This window comes from Hordeum vulgare, chromosome 6H (assembly GCF_904849725.1).
Source record: "Hordeum vulgare subsp. vulgare chromosome 6H, MorexV3_pseudomolecules_assembly, whole genome shotgun sequence".
Lineage (NCBI taxonomy): Eukaryota > Viridiplantae > Streptophyta > Magnoliopsida > Poales > Poaceae > Hordeum > Hordeum vulgare.
The window spans coordinates 537,530,975-537,550,277 of record NC_058523.1 but is presented as its reverse complement, the minus strand read 5'-3'; the positions used below and the strand labels follow the sequence as shown (position 1 = coordinate 537,550,277).

Below are 19,303 nucleotides of genomic sequence, written 5' to 3'. Positions count from 1 at the left end.
CAATCATGTTGTCCGCGTTAGGTGCAATTGCGTGCTCTTTTCTCTACAGGCGTTGAAAACGAACATTTGCCTGGTTCTCCTATTGGTTCAGTAACTTTGTTTTTTAATGAAGTAAATATTAATCTCTACTGTACCGTATCTCGCCTCTTTTTTGAAAAAAATCACAACATAGTTTACAAATAGGAGTAGCAAGCAATAGTCAGGCAAAGCTCACGCCCACAGGCAGGCGTGCCCTTGAGGTCGGCTGTCGACATGGACCAAGAGGAGGAGGCGATCGCTGGCTCAAGGCGTCCCCGACAGTACCATCCTGGTAATGTGGGCGAAGGAGCTCGCCGATGGGTCACGTGGGTGTTGCCGGCGCACCACACACTGGTGCGGTAGACGAAGGGGCGTGAAGCGGTATACTACAAGAGATCAAGGGGCGTGAAGCTCGCACAGCCCCGCGGTGCTGGTCCTGACCGTTGCCAGCGCCATGAACAGGATAGAGGAGTACACATTAACAAAGAGCCAACAAAAGGTATCGTGTACGTACGCTTTGTCAAACATACAGATTCTTGCGTATATATGGTCGCGTTAAAAGAACCTGACGTGAATCTATAGGTGACAATTAATTAACTAAACAATTTGCAAAAGGTACAGCACGCAGCTAGCTCTCCTTGGAGTGTACTGCCGCGAATCTCTCGAAAATAAATAAAAAGCTGCCGCAAATCTTGGGGAAATATAATACCGCGCCACTGGTGGTCGAATCAAGGATTACAGCAGGATAGAACTTTAGATTTTTACCATGGAATTCACCAGGCATCGTTCTACTCTCTGCATCAAGGATGTGCGTACTACGAGGGTGCTTGGATACGTTTTAGTCCCATGACTAAAAGTAGTGAAACTAAAATTTGCTAGCCCCACCCATGCTTGGATCTAAGTATTAAAGAGACTAAAATCAAGTTAATGAGCATTTATTATCCTCCAAACTCTTCAATCCAGAACTTGCATGAGGAGTTAAATGAGGAGAGAGAGGACTAATGCACATTTTAGTGTGGGTACCCCTGACTAAAAGATTTTAGCCTCAAGGCTAGTTTTAGCCTCTCTTTAGTCAGGGGTACTTGGAACTTTGGCCTCTTAAAGAGACTAGTTTTAGTCTTTTGGATTCAAGCACCCTCTACAGCTAGCCGCAGACAAACGTAGCTTATGGCAGGGTGGCCGAAGCATACCCCATGCACATACGTTGTACTGGATCTACTTTGTAATAACGTTGTACTGGATCTAATTTGTAAGAGCCAGACAATAAGCATCGTCTTGGCTTAAACAACTCCACGCTGCACTGCACGCTCCATCGTCTAGAAATGCTCCCCCGATGCAGCGTAAATAATTAATTTTCAGTGCTGTCTGCAGACTGTTTACATTAACTAATGAATGTGGATCTCGAGGAGGAAAATAATATGAATTTAAAGGATTGCAGTAGCATATAGATGACACCATCAAGCTAGGCAGCTCTCTTCACCAGCCTTTGCTTGCTTCTCAGGCGCACACTGCACACCAACGCTAGTTAACCAAGAGTGGAAGGAGAGTAAGCTCGAGATGGCAACGCCAATCGTGACTGCCGCGGCGGGGGTGATGAATCCCCTCATCGGCAAGCTCACCACCCTGATGGGTGAAGAGTACAAGAAGCTCAAAGGAGTGAGGAAGGAGGTGTCTTTTCTCAGGGACGAGCTCAGCGCCATGAATGCTGCCCTTGAGAAGCTGGAGTTCATGGAAAAGCTCGAGCCAGATACCAAGGACTGGAGGGATCATGTCAGGGAGATGGCCTACGACATGGAGAATTGCATCGATGACTTCATGCAGGATACTGGAGGTGCCCACACCAACGCCGGTGCAGGTTTCATGAAGAGGATGTCTCGGCGTCTGAAGACGCTGAGGGTGCATCACCGGATTGCCGGCCAGATCGAAGACCTCAAGGCTCTTGCAGTAGAGGCAAATGAACGGCGAATAAGGTACCTCAAGATTGGCTGCTCTTGTCCACAAAATGTTGTATATCTTTTGTATTAGAAGGTGAAGTATTTTTATTAATTTCCCTTCCATGTTATGAACACAACATAGATGATGTCATGGTTATGTTTTTGTGTATCCGACAATAAACCTGACAAGGTTTTTCCTAAGAGTAACTTCAAGCATAGCCTCCAAATTTTACTTCCAAACACCATCAATGTTTTAAATAGCGGGCTATGGCAAATAGCAGCAGACCTGAAAATCAGCTATAGCGGGCTATATCGGGCTATAGCGGCATATTTGTACGTGATACCATTTAGCGGCATCCTACTGAAAAGGCTATAGCGGGGCTATAGCGGGGCTATAGCCGGCTATTTAAAACTATGAACACCATGCAGGAGGTCTCACTATTTGAAGTACTTCATGTTTTGCATGGTACTCCAATCACAGCTCCCAACTTCCTATTCATTTTTTCTCCATTTCTCATTTATATTATACACAAACTATGTTTGTAAACCACATTCTACCGCAATATTCCGAACATACATATTGTGCCGCAATCCGCATATAATTTGACAACATTTCAAGTTGTCAAGATTCATTAGTTCAAATTCAAATTCAAAACAGAAAGAATTGTTGTCATCGAACATAGACATGCCAAACAGTTTAAAGGCATCCAAGGGAAACTATGATGCGTCGTGGCATTGCCACATGTGCGCCCCTAGATAATCTATCTCAAAGTTGCGGACAAATCTTCATCCCGCAAATCGAGCAGTGCACCTCAAGAAACGCCTCAACTAAGAACATGGTTTAAGGCACAATTCTTTTATGAGAAAGATATGCAATTGTAACATCCTCCTTTAACATTCAAATCAATTTCAGGTACAAGATTGACAACTGCAATACTAGTTGTGGCTCTGTGGATATAGATCCGCGGATTTCAGTGATCTACAAAGATGTTGCTGGACTAGTGGGTACTGATGGCCCAAAGAAGGAGGTTCTCAGTTTGTTAACCGTCACCGAGAAGAAACTCAAGGTGGTGTCCATCGTGGGATTCGGAGGACTTGGTAAAACCACCCTTGCTAATCAGGTGTATGATGATCTCGAAGGGCAATTTGACTGTAAGGCATTTATTCCCGTCTCTCAAAAACCAGACATGCCACGGCTTCTCAATAGCCTAAGATTAAAGCTTGGGATAAATGAGTTATCTGGTATTTGTGAGGTGCAAGACATCATCGGTCAACTTAGAGAACACCTTGCAAACAAGAGGTATAGTTAGATCTTTACTTCTAAAAGCATTCTTGCATTTCTATGGAATAGTTATGAATCATCGTTTAACAAAAAATATAAAAAGGTTAACCTGATTTAAGGATAAACCCTATGTTACCAAATGAAATGAGTATTTCGGTTGTCCACATATGAGTTTGACCATGAATGTTTTGTACAAAGAAGAACATTATAAAATCACCAGAATTGCAAAGTGTGTTTCAACACGGATCTAACATTCATGGTCAAACTCATATGTTACAACATGAATCAATTTGTTGTAATAAATCTCACACATTATTAGATTAATTCTTGATCAAGGATTTGAGAAGTCAAAATATGTCTTACATACGGGAACCAAGGGAGTAGTACAAAAATGCCTAAGAGTCAAGTTGCTCTCCAAGATCAGGAGTCAGTCCATGGGTAATGTATACAGAATTAAAGTTTCGAACACTAGCCTGTTAGCAGTTTATACATGATACTATACCAGTTTGCAGAATTGATCAAGTCCATTCCATTTCGTCTAGACATAGAAAATTATATCGATCCATCCCCTAGGTCATTTGTCCCTCGGATGTACATGTTAATGATACCAGATTAGAATACGGAAGTAAAGTATAGATTGTGAGTTCCCCACCCTTTTGAAAATGAAACTAAATTAGTCCACATAATTATAGTTTAAACTGCCAAATGATCACTGATTTGTTCATTACTATAGCCGTTTAGACATGATATTATTAGATCACTATGCAAAACTGATGTCCGAATCATGACTTGCTCACATGCCACTGTACTGAGCTTGTAGGTTCTTAGTAAATACCAGCCCCCCCTCTCCCAAAACCTAAAGAAATATAAGAGTGTTTAGATCACTAAAGTAGTTGTCACATTTGTATGTAGATCGGCAAATGTTTAAATTAGACCCACAGGAAGACCTAAGTACCAAGTAGCATTTGTATGAGGAGTTTATGTAGGTGATGAATTGTCAATAAAGAAATACAATGTGTCCCATGTTGACAGCTCTCAGTTATGGATGTGTCATCATAAAGCACCAGAACGACTTGTTACGGAAAATTGGCAATAATCTGTTTTCATGGAAAAATATATGTAAACCCACTATTTCGATGTCCAAATTTGAGCACACCAAGCGATTATTGTTTTTATTTTGTGTTGAATATAACATAAATATGTCGAATGTATCCTTAAGACTGACATTTTCTTTTCAATTTACCTAAAAAATCCCAGTGTCTTTTCAGTTTATGTTTTTCCCAAGTTCATTTAATTGTATTGATGCTTTCACCTGCAATATTTTTAGTTGTCTTCTAATGCATATAACACCATATTCACTAGGTATTTTATTATAGTCGATGACTTGTGGGATCAAGAAGCATGGGAGATTATAAGAAGTGCCTTCCCACCAAATTGTAATGGGAGCAGAGTAATAGTAACCACACGAGTGGAAGACGTTGCAATCTCAGCATGTTCTTATCAACGTGAGCAAATTTACAAAATGAAGCCCCTTGGGTCTAAAGATTCAAGAAGGTTATTCATGAACAGAGTATTTGGGCCTGAAAACATGTGTCCATCTAATTATGAAGAAGTCTCAAATGAAATTCTGAAGAAGTGTGGCGGGCTGCCACTTGCAATCATTACGATAGCTAGCCTATTAGCATGTCGTCAAGAAAGATCAAGGAATGACTGGGAGAACATACGGAATTCTCTGGGTGCTCAGTTTGCCATAAACCCCACACTGAAAGGGATGAGGAGTATATTAAACCTCAGCTATATGAATCTTCCTCTTCATCTCCGCACTTGCTTTCTTTACCTTGGTATGTATCCAGAAGACTATGAGATTATGAGGGATGATCTAGTCCGAAAATGGATAGCCGAAGGCTTGGTTGGTAATTCACATGGAAAAACTTTGGAGGATATTGGAATAAGTTATTTCAATGAGCTAGTCAATAGAAGCCTGATTCAGCCTGTAATTAACTACAGGGGACTGTGTTGCAAAGTACATGATATGATGCTGGATTTGATCCTAAACAAGTGTGCAGAAGACAATTTCAGTAGTGTGGCATATACTTCTGAAGACATGACAAGATTGCGTGACTGCACGTCCAAGATCCGTCGGTTATCCCTGATCTCACGTGTTGATAGAACAACAAGTGAAACAATATCATGGACTATTTCAGATAGCATATCACAAGTTCGGTCATTGGTGTGGTTCGGAGATTGCAAGTCCATACCTCGTCTTTCTGAGTTAAAGTATATCCGTGTGTTATCCTTTGAATGCTCATATTTCTCTGAGAGTTCACGTCTGGACCTCACTGCTATCAGCCAATTGTTTCAACTGCGGTATTTAAAGGTTTCAGGTTATTTCTATGCAGAGCTTCCCGCTGAAATTCGGGGGCTTGTGCATTTGGATACGTTGGATGTACCAAATGGAAGCATCCCGTCAGACATAGAGCACTTGCCCCGCTTGTCTAATCTGAGAATGGGTTTGTATGGGATTATAGGGCTACCTGAAAGGATCGGGATCATGGAATCACTTCTCACACTCGATGGTTTCAGACTGGAGAGGAGTTCGCTGGAGGCTCTTGAGGGCCTTGGTAAGCTGACTAATCTGAGGAGTCTGGAGCTTCATAGCTACGATGGTGCTGAGTGCAATCTGCTGGAGAAGGCGGCGAAGTTTGATGCTTTCGCCTCTTCTATTTGTAAGCTACGCAACCTCAAATATCTCAAGATCGTAGGCAATCATGATGATAAGGACGACATTTTAGGCTCAGTTCCAGATCCTCCCGCCCTTATCGAGGAAATGTACATTGACAGCTGGAAGATGTTGGGAGTTCCTAAATGGATCGGTGATCTCAGTTGCCTACATAGCCTGGAATTATATGTTAGGGAGGCGAAAACTGATGCGATTACTGTTCTTGGAGCACTGCCATCCCTCGTCTACCTCTACCTTAGAGTCGTGACATGCCCAAAAGCAGGGGCTGTAATCGTCAGCAAGGGATTATTCCCACTTCTGGAGCGCCTTACATTCTTCTCTCAAGAAGATGTTACGCCATATCTGGGTTTCGAGGCAGGAGCTATGCCCAAGGTACGAGAGCTCAGTCTGGAACTCGATGAGACGTCGTGGGGTGGAGCTGCACCAGTCGGCATCGAGCACCTCTTGGGCCTCCAGCAGATCAGTTTAACTGTATGGTGCAAAGAGAAGGAATCTCCTGAACAAGTGAAGCTCCAAGTCCGGTCTGCGTTTAGTAACGCCGTGCAACTGCACCCAAAGCCTCCTTCCGTGGATATTAAATGCTACCCCAACTTGTGAGTGAAGCATGAACGGACCACGTGCACTGAGCAATACGGCCTCTGCTGTAACTCTCATCATTTCCTCTGCTATATGCTGTACTCTTTTTCATTCATTTTTCATTCGTGTTTAATGTCTTGAGTGTTGTTACATCTAGGAGTATCTCCGATGCACTCTGTATATGCAGAGAACCACGTGATTAATGTTGGATTATTTGGTTTGAGAAACTTACATTCATAGCAGACCGTCGATGTCACCGCCGTCGCTGATGGTGATGTGCACGGACGCGCGTCGGCCCCGGGTGTCGCGCACCTCACCGTCCATAATGTTGTACCTGGCGTTGGTTGTTATTGGACACCCGGTCGTTATTCGTGCACGTGACCGTCGACGACGAGGTCGACCCTCGCGCCGACGGCCCACTGCTCAAACTGCGCGCTCATCGGCAGGTTAAGCTGAAGCTGAGCTACCATAGCTCTTGTATCACGGCGAGTGGATGAGCACGACGATCCACGGAGTTAGTTTCCCGGTCGACGTGCGTCCGGCAGCCACATCCAGTGCGGCGTGTACTTGCCGTACGCCGAGTAGGTTGCCACAAAGACAACGTGCGGTCTTGCAGCTACACTACTATTTTCCTTCCATAATAGAGGTCAAAAGTCCTTTACATGGACTTCCATTTTTTCCCTGTTTTGACATTTTTGGCACTAACTACTCCATATAGGAGAACTCATTTTATAAAAGTTCTGCCATAATTTATCATGTCTAAAATTTTAGAGTGTTATGACAGACAGGTCTTTTGTTAGGTCCAGCTGACATGTCACATCGACGGTTTTTTCCTGCCTATTTTTTCCATGCTAAACCGGTCCTCGCGGCTTCTCGCAACCTGGTCGGCCCGATGCAAAAGGATGACAGTGTATATACATGATCTCTTAATAAGTATTTTAATTCTGTCTGAATCAAACGGCTCACCGACCAATGCATGAGTTAGAAAAATTCCAAAATACACAAATTGCTATGATAAAGATGGTCAAAATCATGTGAAATGGGCTAGGACTTATAGTGATTTTTGTTCACCAAGCTCGCTATTTCTTGGACCAACTGTCGCCATAGACCCGCCATCAACTCAGTACAACTTGATGTGGCCCTGCTATGTCGTCAAAGTACGAAGAACAACTCAGCATAACCTGATGGGGTCACGTACATGGATGCACCCATGCCGACGTAAGCGAGCTTGACGGAGCCGTCGGATTCCACGGGGTCGTTTCTTGCCTTGATGTTGCGGTCATACAACCCTACTCGAGGAGGTATAAAATTGGGTCGCTGCCTGGTAATCCATAACCCTAGGTTCGAGCAAGCCTGATAGGTGTGTGTGGTCGGAGACCTATACTAATGATGCAATTGATTGGGAACGAGTGTGGCGCGCGACCGACTTGGGTGTTGTGTGTTTGACGTGAGGCAAGCAATCTCCATCGGGTCCGGCCTGGTCGGGAGAAGCTGCAAGGACCGGTTTAGCGGAGTGAAAATGTACGCATGAGAAAACAGTCGATGTGGCATGCCAATGGACCTGACAATTTGGATCTGTCAGTCAGAATGCTCGCAAAATTCAAATAGGGTAAATCGTGGCAAAACATTTGCTAAACAGGATAAAACGGCTAAAATCTCGCTAAATGGGACCATTAGTGTCAAAAATGTCAAAATAAGGGATGAAAACCATAATTCACTCTTACAGAAATTGTTTAAATACTTAGAGCAACTTTAGTAGACTGTTCATATGTGTTGGATAACAACCACGAGCATTAGTGGCAAAAATGCCAAAATAAGGGGTGAAAACCAGAATACACTCTTACAAAAAATTGTTTAAATACTTACACCAACTTTAGCACAGAGGTCATATGTGTTGGATAACAACCATGAGCATAACGATTTCGGTTTAAAAAGGTTGATCCATCCAAGTCGCCAATCATTCCACGCCGAAGTCATGAGATCGTCTTTCCCTTCTCACTAATGATTTCCCACAAACTCATTGTACCATTACTTCCGCCCGTCCCCGGTCCCCTTCGATGATGCCATGTGCATCACATCGACCCCCGCATCTCATTCCCTTGGTTTAGAGGTGGATCTCACGACTTCCCCATCTATCGCGCCTCTTGCTCCTCCATCGGCCTCGAGGGCACGCCACCACTGCCTAGGTCAGCACCTCCTCCACCCCGTCGTCAGGGACGGAGCTGCCTTGTTAGCAGTGGGGTCAATTGGCCCCAATGAAATTAGTAAAACCTTCATTAACTAAGTACTAATCACTGTACATCTATAGAACATGACCCCACTGTCATAGAGATGACCCCATTACACATTCTATCTAGCTTCGTCCCTGCCCGTCGTTGATGATTCAGGCACAGAGGTGATACATCGTATATGCCTCCACCAGTGTCGTCAACTTAGGGTGATGGCCTCCCCCGCAAACACCGCAACGCCCCATAACGAGGAAACACAGGTAGAATATGTGATGCCCCACATTCGCCTCCTCCACCCTTCATCTCAATGGAGGGCAAAACTCACGTGCCTACCGAGCCGGACACACTCAGAGATTTACCTATGGCCAAGTCGAAGGGCAAATCAACTCGCCTCCAACATTGTTGGAATGTATTGGAAGAATGAGAAGTGGAAATGAAGGACTCACGAGGCTCCTCCAAACATAGGAAGTCGTAGAACAATTCCTCTCCAGAGTTGGATGGTGACTATAAAGATAATGGTGGCGGAGAGGAAAGGTGAAAGTGCAACTCTCTTCCTAAGTGTGTTTAGAAGCCCGCCACACTATTGAAGCAATTGCATCACAAGAGCTCTTTATTTGACACGTTTTCTTTGACATGTCTAGGTCTCATAATGATATCACGTGATACATTGGTATCCAATGTTTGTTAGGTTGACTGAAGGACGACCTCATCTATGCAATTATACGTACAATGGTTTTGACTACAACATAGGCTATTTTCACGATATCTATCCTCTGTGTGCGACCTTCATGAGGACTATCTCTCAGCCAGTTGATCACAAAGAGCTCACTTTGCCCAAAGACAGGGAGGTAAAAATAACGTGGAGTGGGCATTTGAAGTGCGACAAGCTTGTTTTGCAGTTGTTTGAGGACCTGCAAAAATATATTGTATCATCATGCATGATTGTGGAGGATGAGGATGAAGGAGCGGTCGGAGGTCTGAGATTGGAGAACATGAGTGATTGCATCCAACATACAATTTAAAATCCGCAATGTTTGAGGAGTTTGTCTAAATGAATCAACAGATTCGATGTCGAGCAACTCATGAGCAGCTTAAGAATGATCTGACGACCATCTGTCGGCGATTAAAGGGGGCAACTAGAACATAAGCTGAATTCAAGTTTAATTATTTTATTTGAAACTTACTATTTGGATTGTAATATTTAAATTTGAACTAGCGTTGTGCTTTTTTGCTTCTTAAAGAATGATGCTCATCTATAGTTATTTTGGAGTGATGGGGACTTATAAAAAAACACAGACAAACATGGGAAAACATTTGATGGATAGGATACGTTACAGGCTTTCGTATCCATGTACACGGACGGATAATGAATCCGATTCTAGGGCAGCGTTGAAGATGGCTTTAAATATGTAAACCATTTTTCTTTTGCCGGGAGATGTGTGAACCATTCGATAATAATCTGTGGCGTGTTTGCTTATATTCTCCGTGAAGGCTGGCTACTGAAGTATGTCTCAATGGAGCCTATTTAAATGCATACAAGCTCTAGACCATTTTCTGTAACGTCGTTTTGTTGGCTACATTTGTTGGGAAACGTAGCATAAATTCAAAATTTTCCTACGCATATTCAGATCTTTCTATGGAGAGACCAGCAACGAGAGAGGGGTAAGAGCATCTTCATACCTTTGAAGATCGCTAAGCGGAAGCGTTGCTAGAACGCGGTTGATGGAGTCGTACTCGTAGCGATTCCGATCTAGTGTCGAACAACGGCACCTCCGCGTTCAACACACGTGCAGCCCGGTGACGTCTCCCGCACCTTGATCCAGCAAGGAGGAGGGAGAGGTTGGGGAAGAACTCCAGCAGCACGACGGCGTGGTGTCGGTGGAGAGACGAGGTCTCCCGGCAGGGCTTCGCCAAGCACCGGCACAGAGGAGGAGGAAGAAGAGGAGGGCTGCGCCGAGAGAGAGGGAAAAACCGTGTGTCTCAATGGCCAAAAGTGCCCGATATATATAGGGGGAGGGGAGAGGGGGTGCCACCCCTAGGGTTCCCATCCTAGGGGGTGCGGCAGCCCCCCCAGATGGGAGGTGCGGCGGCCAGAGGGGGAGGAGGGGGTGGCGCACCATCTGGTGGGCCTTAGGCCCACCTGGCCTAGGGTTTGCCCCTCCCCCTTTTCTCTCCCTTGGGCTATGGGCTGAGTGGGGAGGCGCACCAGCCCACCTAGGGGCTGGTTCCCACCCCCACTTGGCCCACCTTATCTCCCGGGGTCGTTGCCCCCCTTCGGTGGTCTCCCGGGGCCACCTCCGGTGGTCCCGGTGGTCCCGGTACGTTACCGGTGATGCCCGAAACACTTCCGGTATCCGAAACCATCCATCCTATATATCAATCTTTACCTCCGGACCATTCCGGAGCTCCTCGTGACGTCCGGGATCTCATCCGGGACTCCGAAAAACTTTCGGTAACCTCGTATAACAATTCCCTATAACCCTAGCGCCATCGAACCTTAAGTGTGTAGACCCTACGGGTTCGGGAGACAGACAGACATGACCGAGACACCTCTCTGGCCAATAACCATCAGCGGGGTCTGGATACCCATGGTGGCTCCCACTTGCTCCACGATGATCTCATCGGATGAACCACGATGTCAAGGATTCAATCAATCCCGTATACGATTCCCTTTGTCTGTCGGTATAGAACTTGCCCGAGATTCGATCGTCGTTATACCTATACCTTGTTCAATCTCGTTACCGGTAAGTCTCTTTACTCGTTCCGTAGCACGTCATCGTGTGACTAACTCCTTAGTCACATTGAGCTCATGATGATGTTCTACCGAGTGGGCCCAGAGATACCTCTCCGTCACACGGAGTGACAAATCCCGATCTCGATTCGTACCAACCCAACAAACACTTTTGGAGGTACCCGTAGTGCACCTTTATAGTCACCCAGTTACGTTGTGACGTTTGATACACCCAAAGCACACATACGGTATCCGGGAGTTGCACAATCTCACGGTCGAAGGAAAAGATACTTGACATTAGAAAAGCATTAGCATACGAACAATACGATCTAGTGCTAGGCTTAGGATTAGGTCTTGTCCATCACATCATTCTCCCAATGATGTGATCCCGTTATCAATGACATCCAATGCCCATGATCAGGAAACCATGATCATCTATTGACTAACGAGCTAGCCAACTAGAGGCTTGCTAGGGACACATTGTGATCTATTTATTCACAATGTATTACTGTTTCCTGTTAATACAATTATAGCATGAACAATAGACGATTATCATGAACAAGGAAATATGATAATAACCATTTTATTATTGCCTCTACGGCATATTTCCAACAACATTAGGCTCAGCTCGCAACCTCTCGATAGTGTAAATTACACTGGCCCGATCTGAACGTTTCCCGCGGAGAGCTCCTACCTGCCACATTCTGCGGCAGGGAGTTGCTCGAACGCACCGTCTGCTCGCCCGACTGGACCGGCCCAGTTCTTTTTTTTCCTTTTTTTCCTTTTCTACTTATTTCCTTTTCTTTTTTTCCTTTTGGGTTCTTTTTTTATATTATTTTTTATGAAAACGAACAAATGTTGAATTTCCCATCATTTTTTTAAAACATGAACATTTTAAAACACGAAAATAAGAATAAAGCATGAACAAAATTTTAAAGCAGGAACATTTTTTGAAATCTTTAATTCAAATTTTAAAACCTAGAACAATTTTGAAAAATCATAAACAAGTTCGGAAGCGTGAACAATTTTTTAATGCACGAACTGTTTTTGAATCTTGAGAACAGAATTTGAAACGGAGAATTTTTTTGAAAAAACCAAACAAATTTGAAAGTGCGAACACATTTTTAAAGCATGAATATTTTTTGAATCTTGAGAACAATTATTGAAACGGTGATTTTTTTTGAAAAATCCTGAAAAAATTTGGAAGCACGGGCAATTTTTTAAAGCACGAACATTTTTTGAATCTTGAGAACAATATTTTTTAAACGGTGAACAATTTTGAAAATCCCCAAACAAATATGGAGTCTCGAACAATTTTTTAAAGCACGATCTCTTTTTGAATCTTGAGAACTAAATTTTGAAACGCTTTTTTTTAAATGCCAAACAAATTTGAAAGAGTGAACAGATTTTAAAGCATGAACTTTTTTTGAATCTTGATAACAAACTCTGAAACCTAGAACATTTATGAAAAATCCTGAATAAATTTGTTTGTGTGAATAATTTTTTAAAGCACGGACATTTTTTGAATCTTGAGAAAAAAAATTTGTAATGGAGAACAATTTCGGAAACCCCGAACAAATTTCGAACCGCGAACAATTTTGAAAACACGAACATTTTTTGAAATTGAGAAAAAAATTGAACTGTAAGAATAAATTTTAAAACCGATGACAATTTTTCGAAAACACAAACCATTTTTAGAATCGAGAACATTTTTTGAAAATACTGAACATTTTCGAAAAGTCAAAAAACATTTTTTTAAAAAATCTAGAACATTTTTTAAAACATAAACAGAAAAGGAATAAAGAAAATAAAAAAGAGTAAATTAAAAAGTAAAAAATCAGTTTGAAAAACCTTCTAAAAGTTTGTCAAAACCGGGAAAAACCGGCTGTAACCAGATGCTTCAAGCCGCTAAATGGGTCAGCCCGTTTAAAATCGTTCCCCTCACTGCTTTGTGCGAAATCCCGACACCACTTCAGACATAGCGGCGAATAGGATAATCCTTTCCCACGAGCCAAGCTGAAAACGCTTTAAATTTATTGCGGGCCAGTTTCTACGTTGGGCTACGCAACCAAACAAGTCAGCGCGCCGGAGCCTGGTTGGGCTTGATGTGGCCTACCAAAACGCGTTCATGGGAGTTTTAAAAAAAAAATTGGAAATGCTTTCTACAAGTACGGCTATGGTATTTCTGTTGTCCATTTCGGGCATCCGGTCGTGCATTCATGCAAAGTTCGAGACCAAAAGAGAAGCGATCAACTCAAGCAAGACGCCTTTGCAATCACATTGTGTGCGACAAGTGTGATGGCACTGCATGATGGATATTCACGATCGACACAGCAGTTCATACGCTCTGCATCACACGGACAGTAGTGTCCCTCGCGGAGCACGAGCTGGTGGAGCACGCAGGAGACGTCGCATCCATCCGCCTGCTCCAGCTCGTCATGTGTTGTGTCCCGCGTCGAAAAGGTGGCGAGCGGTCTCTACAGTTGCGCTCGCTGTCACCACCCACCGTGTCGCGTTCGCGTACGTGCCCGTCCGTAGAACGCGCGGTCTTTGTAAGCTTCACCGGAGGCCGGCGAGAGGTCGCCGTAGAACGCGCGGAACGCCTCCATCTCCCCGCACGGTAGCGCCACCCCGACCTCGATGCCGCCGCCGCTGTCGAGGTTCTCGGCCAGGGCCAGCGCGCCCGTCCGTTCCACGGAGACGATCTCCACCTTCCGCGGCCGGCGCCCAGGTCCGCCGCCGCGTAAATCCCAAGCTTCGGCGACCCGGCCACGGTCACCGCGCGCGCCGCCGCGCACTCCCGCACGAGCCGCACCTGCTCCGCGAGCTTCTCGATCGCGTGCCAGATGGCCGCCGAAGCCGCCGAAGCCGTGAGACCCCTGCCGTCGTCATCCTCCTCTTCCACGCAGTTGCCGAAGTAGTTCCCCGGAACCGGCGGGATCGTGCGGGGCTTGCACCCGGTCACGAACCCAAACTGATGCCGCACATTGCAGTTGATGCCGTCGCCACCGCGCGCGTGCACGATGCCGGCCCACGCGGCGCCGCACGCCAGCGAATACGGCGAGCACCACCGCGCCGAGGTCTCCGACTCGACGGGCTTCCCCAGACGGGCTAGCAGCTCATCCGTGAACCGGAACGTACCGAGCACGACGCCGCCGCCGCCCGGCCGCCTGCTCAGGTCCCAGTAATCCAGCCGCCCGTCGCCTCTCGCTGCGAGGTGGTCGCGGACGAACGCCTCCCGGAGCCCGGCGTCGTCGCGCACGACGCCGCGGTCGAACAGCGGCGCCGCGACGTCCACCACCTTCTTGTCAGCGCTGACGAGGCGGCGGTGGATGGCCGCCCACATACTTACGAAGTGCACGTAGCTTGAGCCGTCGGCGTGTGAGAATAGGAGGGCTTGAAGCTAGCAGGGACGCGTGCGTGTTAATAAAGGGCACAAGGCCAAGAAGATTACAACAAGGAGTTAGGATCTATCTTATCTACAAATTTAAACACAAGAAATAGATCCTAACAAGACATCCTCAAATTAAACCTACCCACGCACGCCTACAACGTGATACACATGGTTTATACATATACCATGTGTATACAGGATAATACAATGTCTAACACTCTCCCTCAATCACAACTTATCCAAGTTGAGATTGCGACGAAAAACCTCCAACTGGCGAAGAGTAAGAGGTTTAGTAAACCCATCAGCCAATTGATCACCAGTGGGAATGAACCTGATATTGAACCCCCTCAATCGTTTCACGCACAAAGTGATAATCAATTTCAATATGCTTTGTCACCATGAAAAATAGGATTCGCAGATAAGTAGGTAGCACCTAGATTGTCACACCAGAGGGAGGCAGACTAAGGATGAGAGATACCCAGCTCAGTCAAGAGATTTTGTACCCATATTACCTCGGCAGTGGCATTAGCAAGTGCTTTGTACTCAGCTTCTGTACTAGAGTGAGAAACTGTAGGTTGCTTAAGTGCAGTCCAAGATACCAGATTACTACCAACAAACACAGCAAAACCTCCAGTGGATTTTCTATCATGAGGACAACCAGCCCAATCTGCATCAGAGAAGGCACTGACTAACATGGAATCAGACTTAGAAATACGAAGACCATGAGTGATAGTGCCTTGTAAATAACAAAGAATGCGCTTGACTGCAGTCCAGTGAACAGAGGTGGGAGCATGCAAGAACTGACAGACTTTGTTGGCTGAAAAACAAATATCTGGTCGAGTCAAAGTTAAGTATTGTAGAGCACCTACAATGCTACGATAGTTGGTAGAATCCACATCTTCAAGAGGATGACCATGAAACAAGGACAACTTTTCTGAAGTAGACAAAAGAGTACTTGCAGGTTTGCAACCATTCATGTTTACTCGTTGAAGAAGATCAAGCAAATATTTTCCTCGGGATAAAGCAATACCATCATCACTAGAAGTTACCTCAATATCAAGAAAATAATGCAAGGAACCAAGATTTTTGAGGGCAAAGTCCATGTGAAGATCACTGAGAAGAGCTTCAACTGCTTGAACAGAAGAACTGGTAACAATAATGTCATCAACATATATGAGCATAAAAATAGTAACTCCACTCCGAGAATAAAAGAACAGTGAAGTATCACTCTTGGAGGGTAGAAAACCAAGAGACGGAAGCTTGAAGGACAAACGAGAGTACCATGCACGAGGTGCGTGTTTCAGGCCATACAAAGCTTTATCAAGTTTACAGACCAAGTGCGGAAACCTTGGATCCGTATACCCAGGTGGTTGTTTCATAAAGACATTCTCTTCCAGAACATCATGCAAGAACGCGTTCTTAACGCCCAAATGTCGCATGCACCAATTTCTAGAGATAGCTATAGAGAGAGAACCAATCTGATGGTAGCAGCTTTGACAACGGGACTGAAAGTATCCTCATAATCAAGACCATAACGTTGTTTAAACCGTTTTGCAACTAGACGTGCTTTATAGCGATCAATACTGCCATCAGATTTGCGTTTTACCTTATATACCCACTTGCAGTCAATAATATTTGTACCTGCGCGAGGTGTGACCAAGTGCCACGTTTTGTTGTCCATGAGTGCACGATACTCCTCATTCATAGCTTCTTTCCACTTTGGATGATCAAGAGCTTACTTTAAATTCTATGGTTCACCTGTAGCACAAAAAGGACCCCAACGAATACAGCCATCGGTAAATTCTTTAGGTTTAACAATACCACTGCGTGACCGTGTATTGACACGGGTGGATGACGGTGGTGGTTGAGATGGAAGTAGCTGCTGATGGAGGCGCCGTGCTACAGGAGAGTCGGAGGAGACAGCCGAGGTTGCCGCACCCGGGGAGGCCGGCGAGTCCGAAGGCACCACATGGTCCGACAGATCGGATACAGAGCCGACAGGACCAGGAGGTGGCGGCAGAATCTCCTGGCGGGGCGACAGCGGGGTGTTGTCGATAGCGACCAAGGAAGGGTCCACGTGGTGCTGGTCGGGTGGGTGGACGAGGGACCGCACCAGACCCGAGGTGGAGACATCCAATCCACCAAGTGCCCACGCGGTGTGGCCCGAACCCGAGGCCCGGTCGGGAGACGTGGCGGGAGGTGGTTGGGCGCACAGACCTGCGAGGATTCTCTGGCGCCACTGGATCCCGAGGCGGGGGTGTGTGGTACAACAGCCCTGGAGACCGATCCCGAGGCAGGGTTGGCAGGGGAATCAGCCCCCATTGACGCTCCCGCCGGATCTTCTATGGCTGCTACACCTGCGGGAGAGTCTGCACACATAAAATCATGACCATCGCCAGCGCTGTTGTGAACAGATTCCTGCACACTTGCATCAGAATTAGGCCCAATAGTATCAGAAATTGTCACATTGTTAGTATGTACTTCCTCCTGAGCCGGAATAGGTGGATGGTTAAGGAGTAGGGGAGGAAGAAGCAGGAGTTCTTTGCGCAGTTGAGCACCTGCATTAGGATGTAGTGCGGCAAAGGGAAAGATATGTTCATCAAAAATTACATCATGAGAAACATAAACACGCCCGGTGGAAACATCAAGGCACTTATAGCCTTTGTGAAGGGCGCTATAGCCAAGAAAAACACACTGTTTTGAGCGATACTCCAACTTGTGTTTGTTAAAAGGTCGGAGATTAGGCCATACCGCACAGCCAAAAATACGAAGAGAGGCATAGTCGGGTTTGGTGCCAAAAAGACGTTCCAAGGGAGTTTGGTTATGAATAACACGACTAGGAACACGATTGATAAGGTAGACGGCTGTGAGGAATGCTTCATCCCAAAACTTTAGATGCATGGATGCATGTGCTAAAAGGGATAGACCAACCTCAACAATATGATGGTGTTTGCGTTCAGCAGAACCGTTCTGTTGGTGAGCATAGGGACATGAAACATGATGGGTAATACCAATGTGTTCAAAGAATTGTTTTAACTTTTGGTACTCGCCACCCCAATCAGTTTGCATGGCAATAATTTTCCGATCAAATAAGCGTTCAACTAGAGCTTGGAAAACATGAAACTTTTGGAATACATTAGATTTATTTTTAATGAGATAAATCCAACTAAACTTGCTGAAATCATCGATGAAACCGACATAATATTTCTGTCTACCAATGGAAAGAGTACCAGGACCCCATACATCCGAAAAAATTAGCTCTAAAGGAGCTTGGGAAACACTAGTTGAACGAGAATAAGGTAATTGGTGGCTCTTGGCCATTTGACATGCATCACACACAAGATGATGATCGGATTTATTGGATATAGAAAGGCTATTTTGACGAAGAATTTGCTGCACCACTTGGATCGATGGATGACCTAGGCGCCTATGCCACCTAGAAGTAGATGGCTTGATGACACCAAGAATTTGACGTCCATGTGCTACCGACTGGCCAGCAATGGGGTATAGCGCACGTTTACTTGGACCTCGAAGTATTGTTCTCCCCGTTTCCTGACCGTTAATAGAAAAGAACTCGGAGTAAACAAGAAGATACGCATGATTATCTTTAGTAAGTTGATGACCAGAAAGAAGACTTTTGGATGCGGCAGGGACATGTAAGATATTGTTTAGTTTGAGAGATTCATGAGGAGTAGGAAGAAGTGCATGACCAACATGTGTAATTTCCATACCTTGGCCACTTGCATTGTGAATTTGATCCGGTCCAGTGTAGCGATCGCGCACGGTCAGCTTCTCCAGCTCTCCAGTGACATGATCTGTCGCACCGGTGTCGAGATACCAGTTGGTATCAACACCGTAGGAGGCAGTTGCGGTGTTTGTAAACTTGTCACGACGCTTGGGATTGTTGTTGAAGGTCTTGTCGAAGCGCTTTTTGCAGGACCACGCCCCATGTCCATCAAGTTTGCAGATTTGACAAACAAGGGGACCAAGAGGCCCTTGAGACGGTGCAGCACCGCGTCCTGGAGGAGGCGCGCTCCCACCGGGACTGAACCGAAGGTCCTGCCCTTCTACAGATCGAGCGGGAGAGCCACGGCCACCCCCCCTTCGATGCAAGGTTCAGGGAGTGTGAGAGGGTGGTGTTATGTGCTTCGAGTCGGGCCTCAGCGAAGAGCAGCAGGGAGTAGAGTTCGCCAAGGCCAATGGGATTATGAGCCGCAACACGGGTGGAAATTGCAGATACAAAAGAATTGTAATCTGAATCCAATCCGTGGAGTAGATGGGACACCACCTCATCTTCATCAACTGGTTTTCCAACCGCGACAAGCTCGTCGGCGAAGCCCTTCATCTTGGTGTAGTAGGCAGACGCGGAGAGATCGCCCTTGCGAGTTGTGGAGAGTTGA

At 45.5% G+C, this 19,303-nt stretch overlaps 1 protein-coding gene and 1 pseudogene across 1 annotated transcript; one reads left to right on the top strand and one right to left on the bottom strand.

Moving 5' to 3' along the window:
- The first annotated feature begins 1,575 nt into the window (after positions 1 to 1,575).
- On the top strand, positions 1,576 to 6,778 carry LOC123402826 (disease resistance protein RGA5-like). The gene is made up of 3 exons (XM_045096784.1): positions 1,576 to 1,988; positions 2,866 to 3,252; positions 4,597 to 6,778. Exons 1-3 carry the CDS (start codon positions 1,576 to 1,578, stop codon positions 6,569 to 6,571), a joined length of 2,775 nt encoding a protein of 924 aa, XP_044952719.1. The 3' UTR covers positions 6,572 to 6,778.
- Positions 6,779 to 13,586: 6,808 nt separating this feature from the next.
- Positions 13,587 to 19,303, bottom strand: part of LOC123405799 — a 63,036-nt pseudogene continuing 57,319 nt past the window's right edge.

Bases quoted from the DNA above. Each gene is read 5' to 3' on its own strand.
- LOC123402826 (XM_045096784.1), top strand. From the start codon at position 1,576: ATGGCAACGCCAATCGTGACTGCCGCGGCGGGGGTGATGAATCCCCTC. The intron at 1,989-2,865 runs GTACCTCAAGAT...AATCAATTTCAG, and splicing joins GCAAATGAACGGCGAATAAG to GTACAAGATTGACAACTGCA. The intron at 3,253-4,596 runs GTATAGTTAGAT...CATATTCACTAG, and splicing joins GAACACCTTGCAAACAAGAG to GTATTTTATTATAGTCGATG.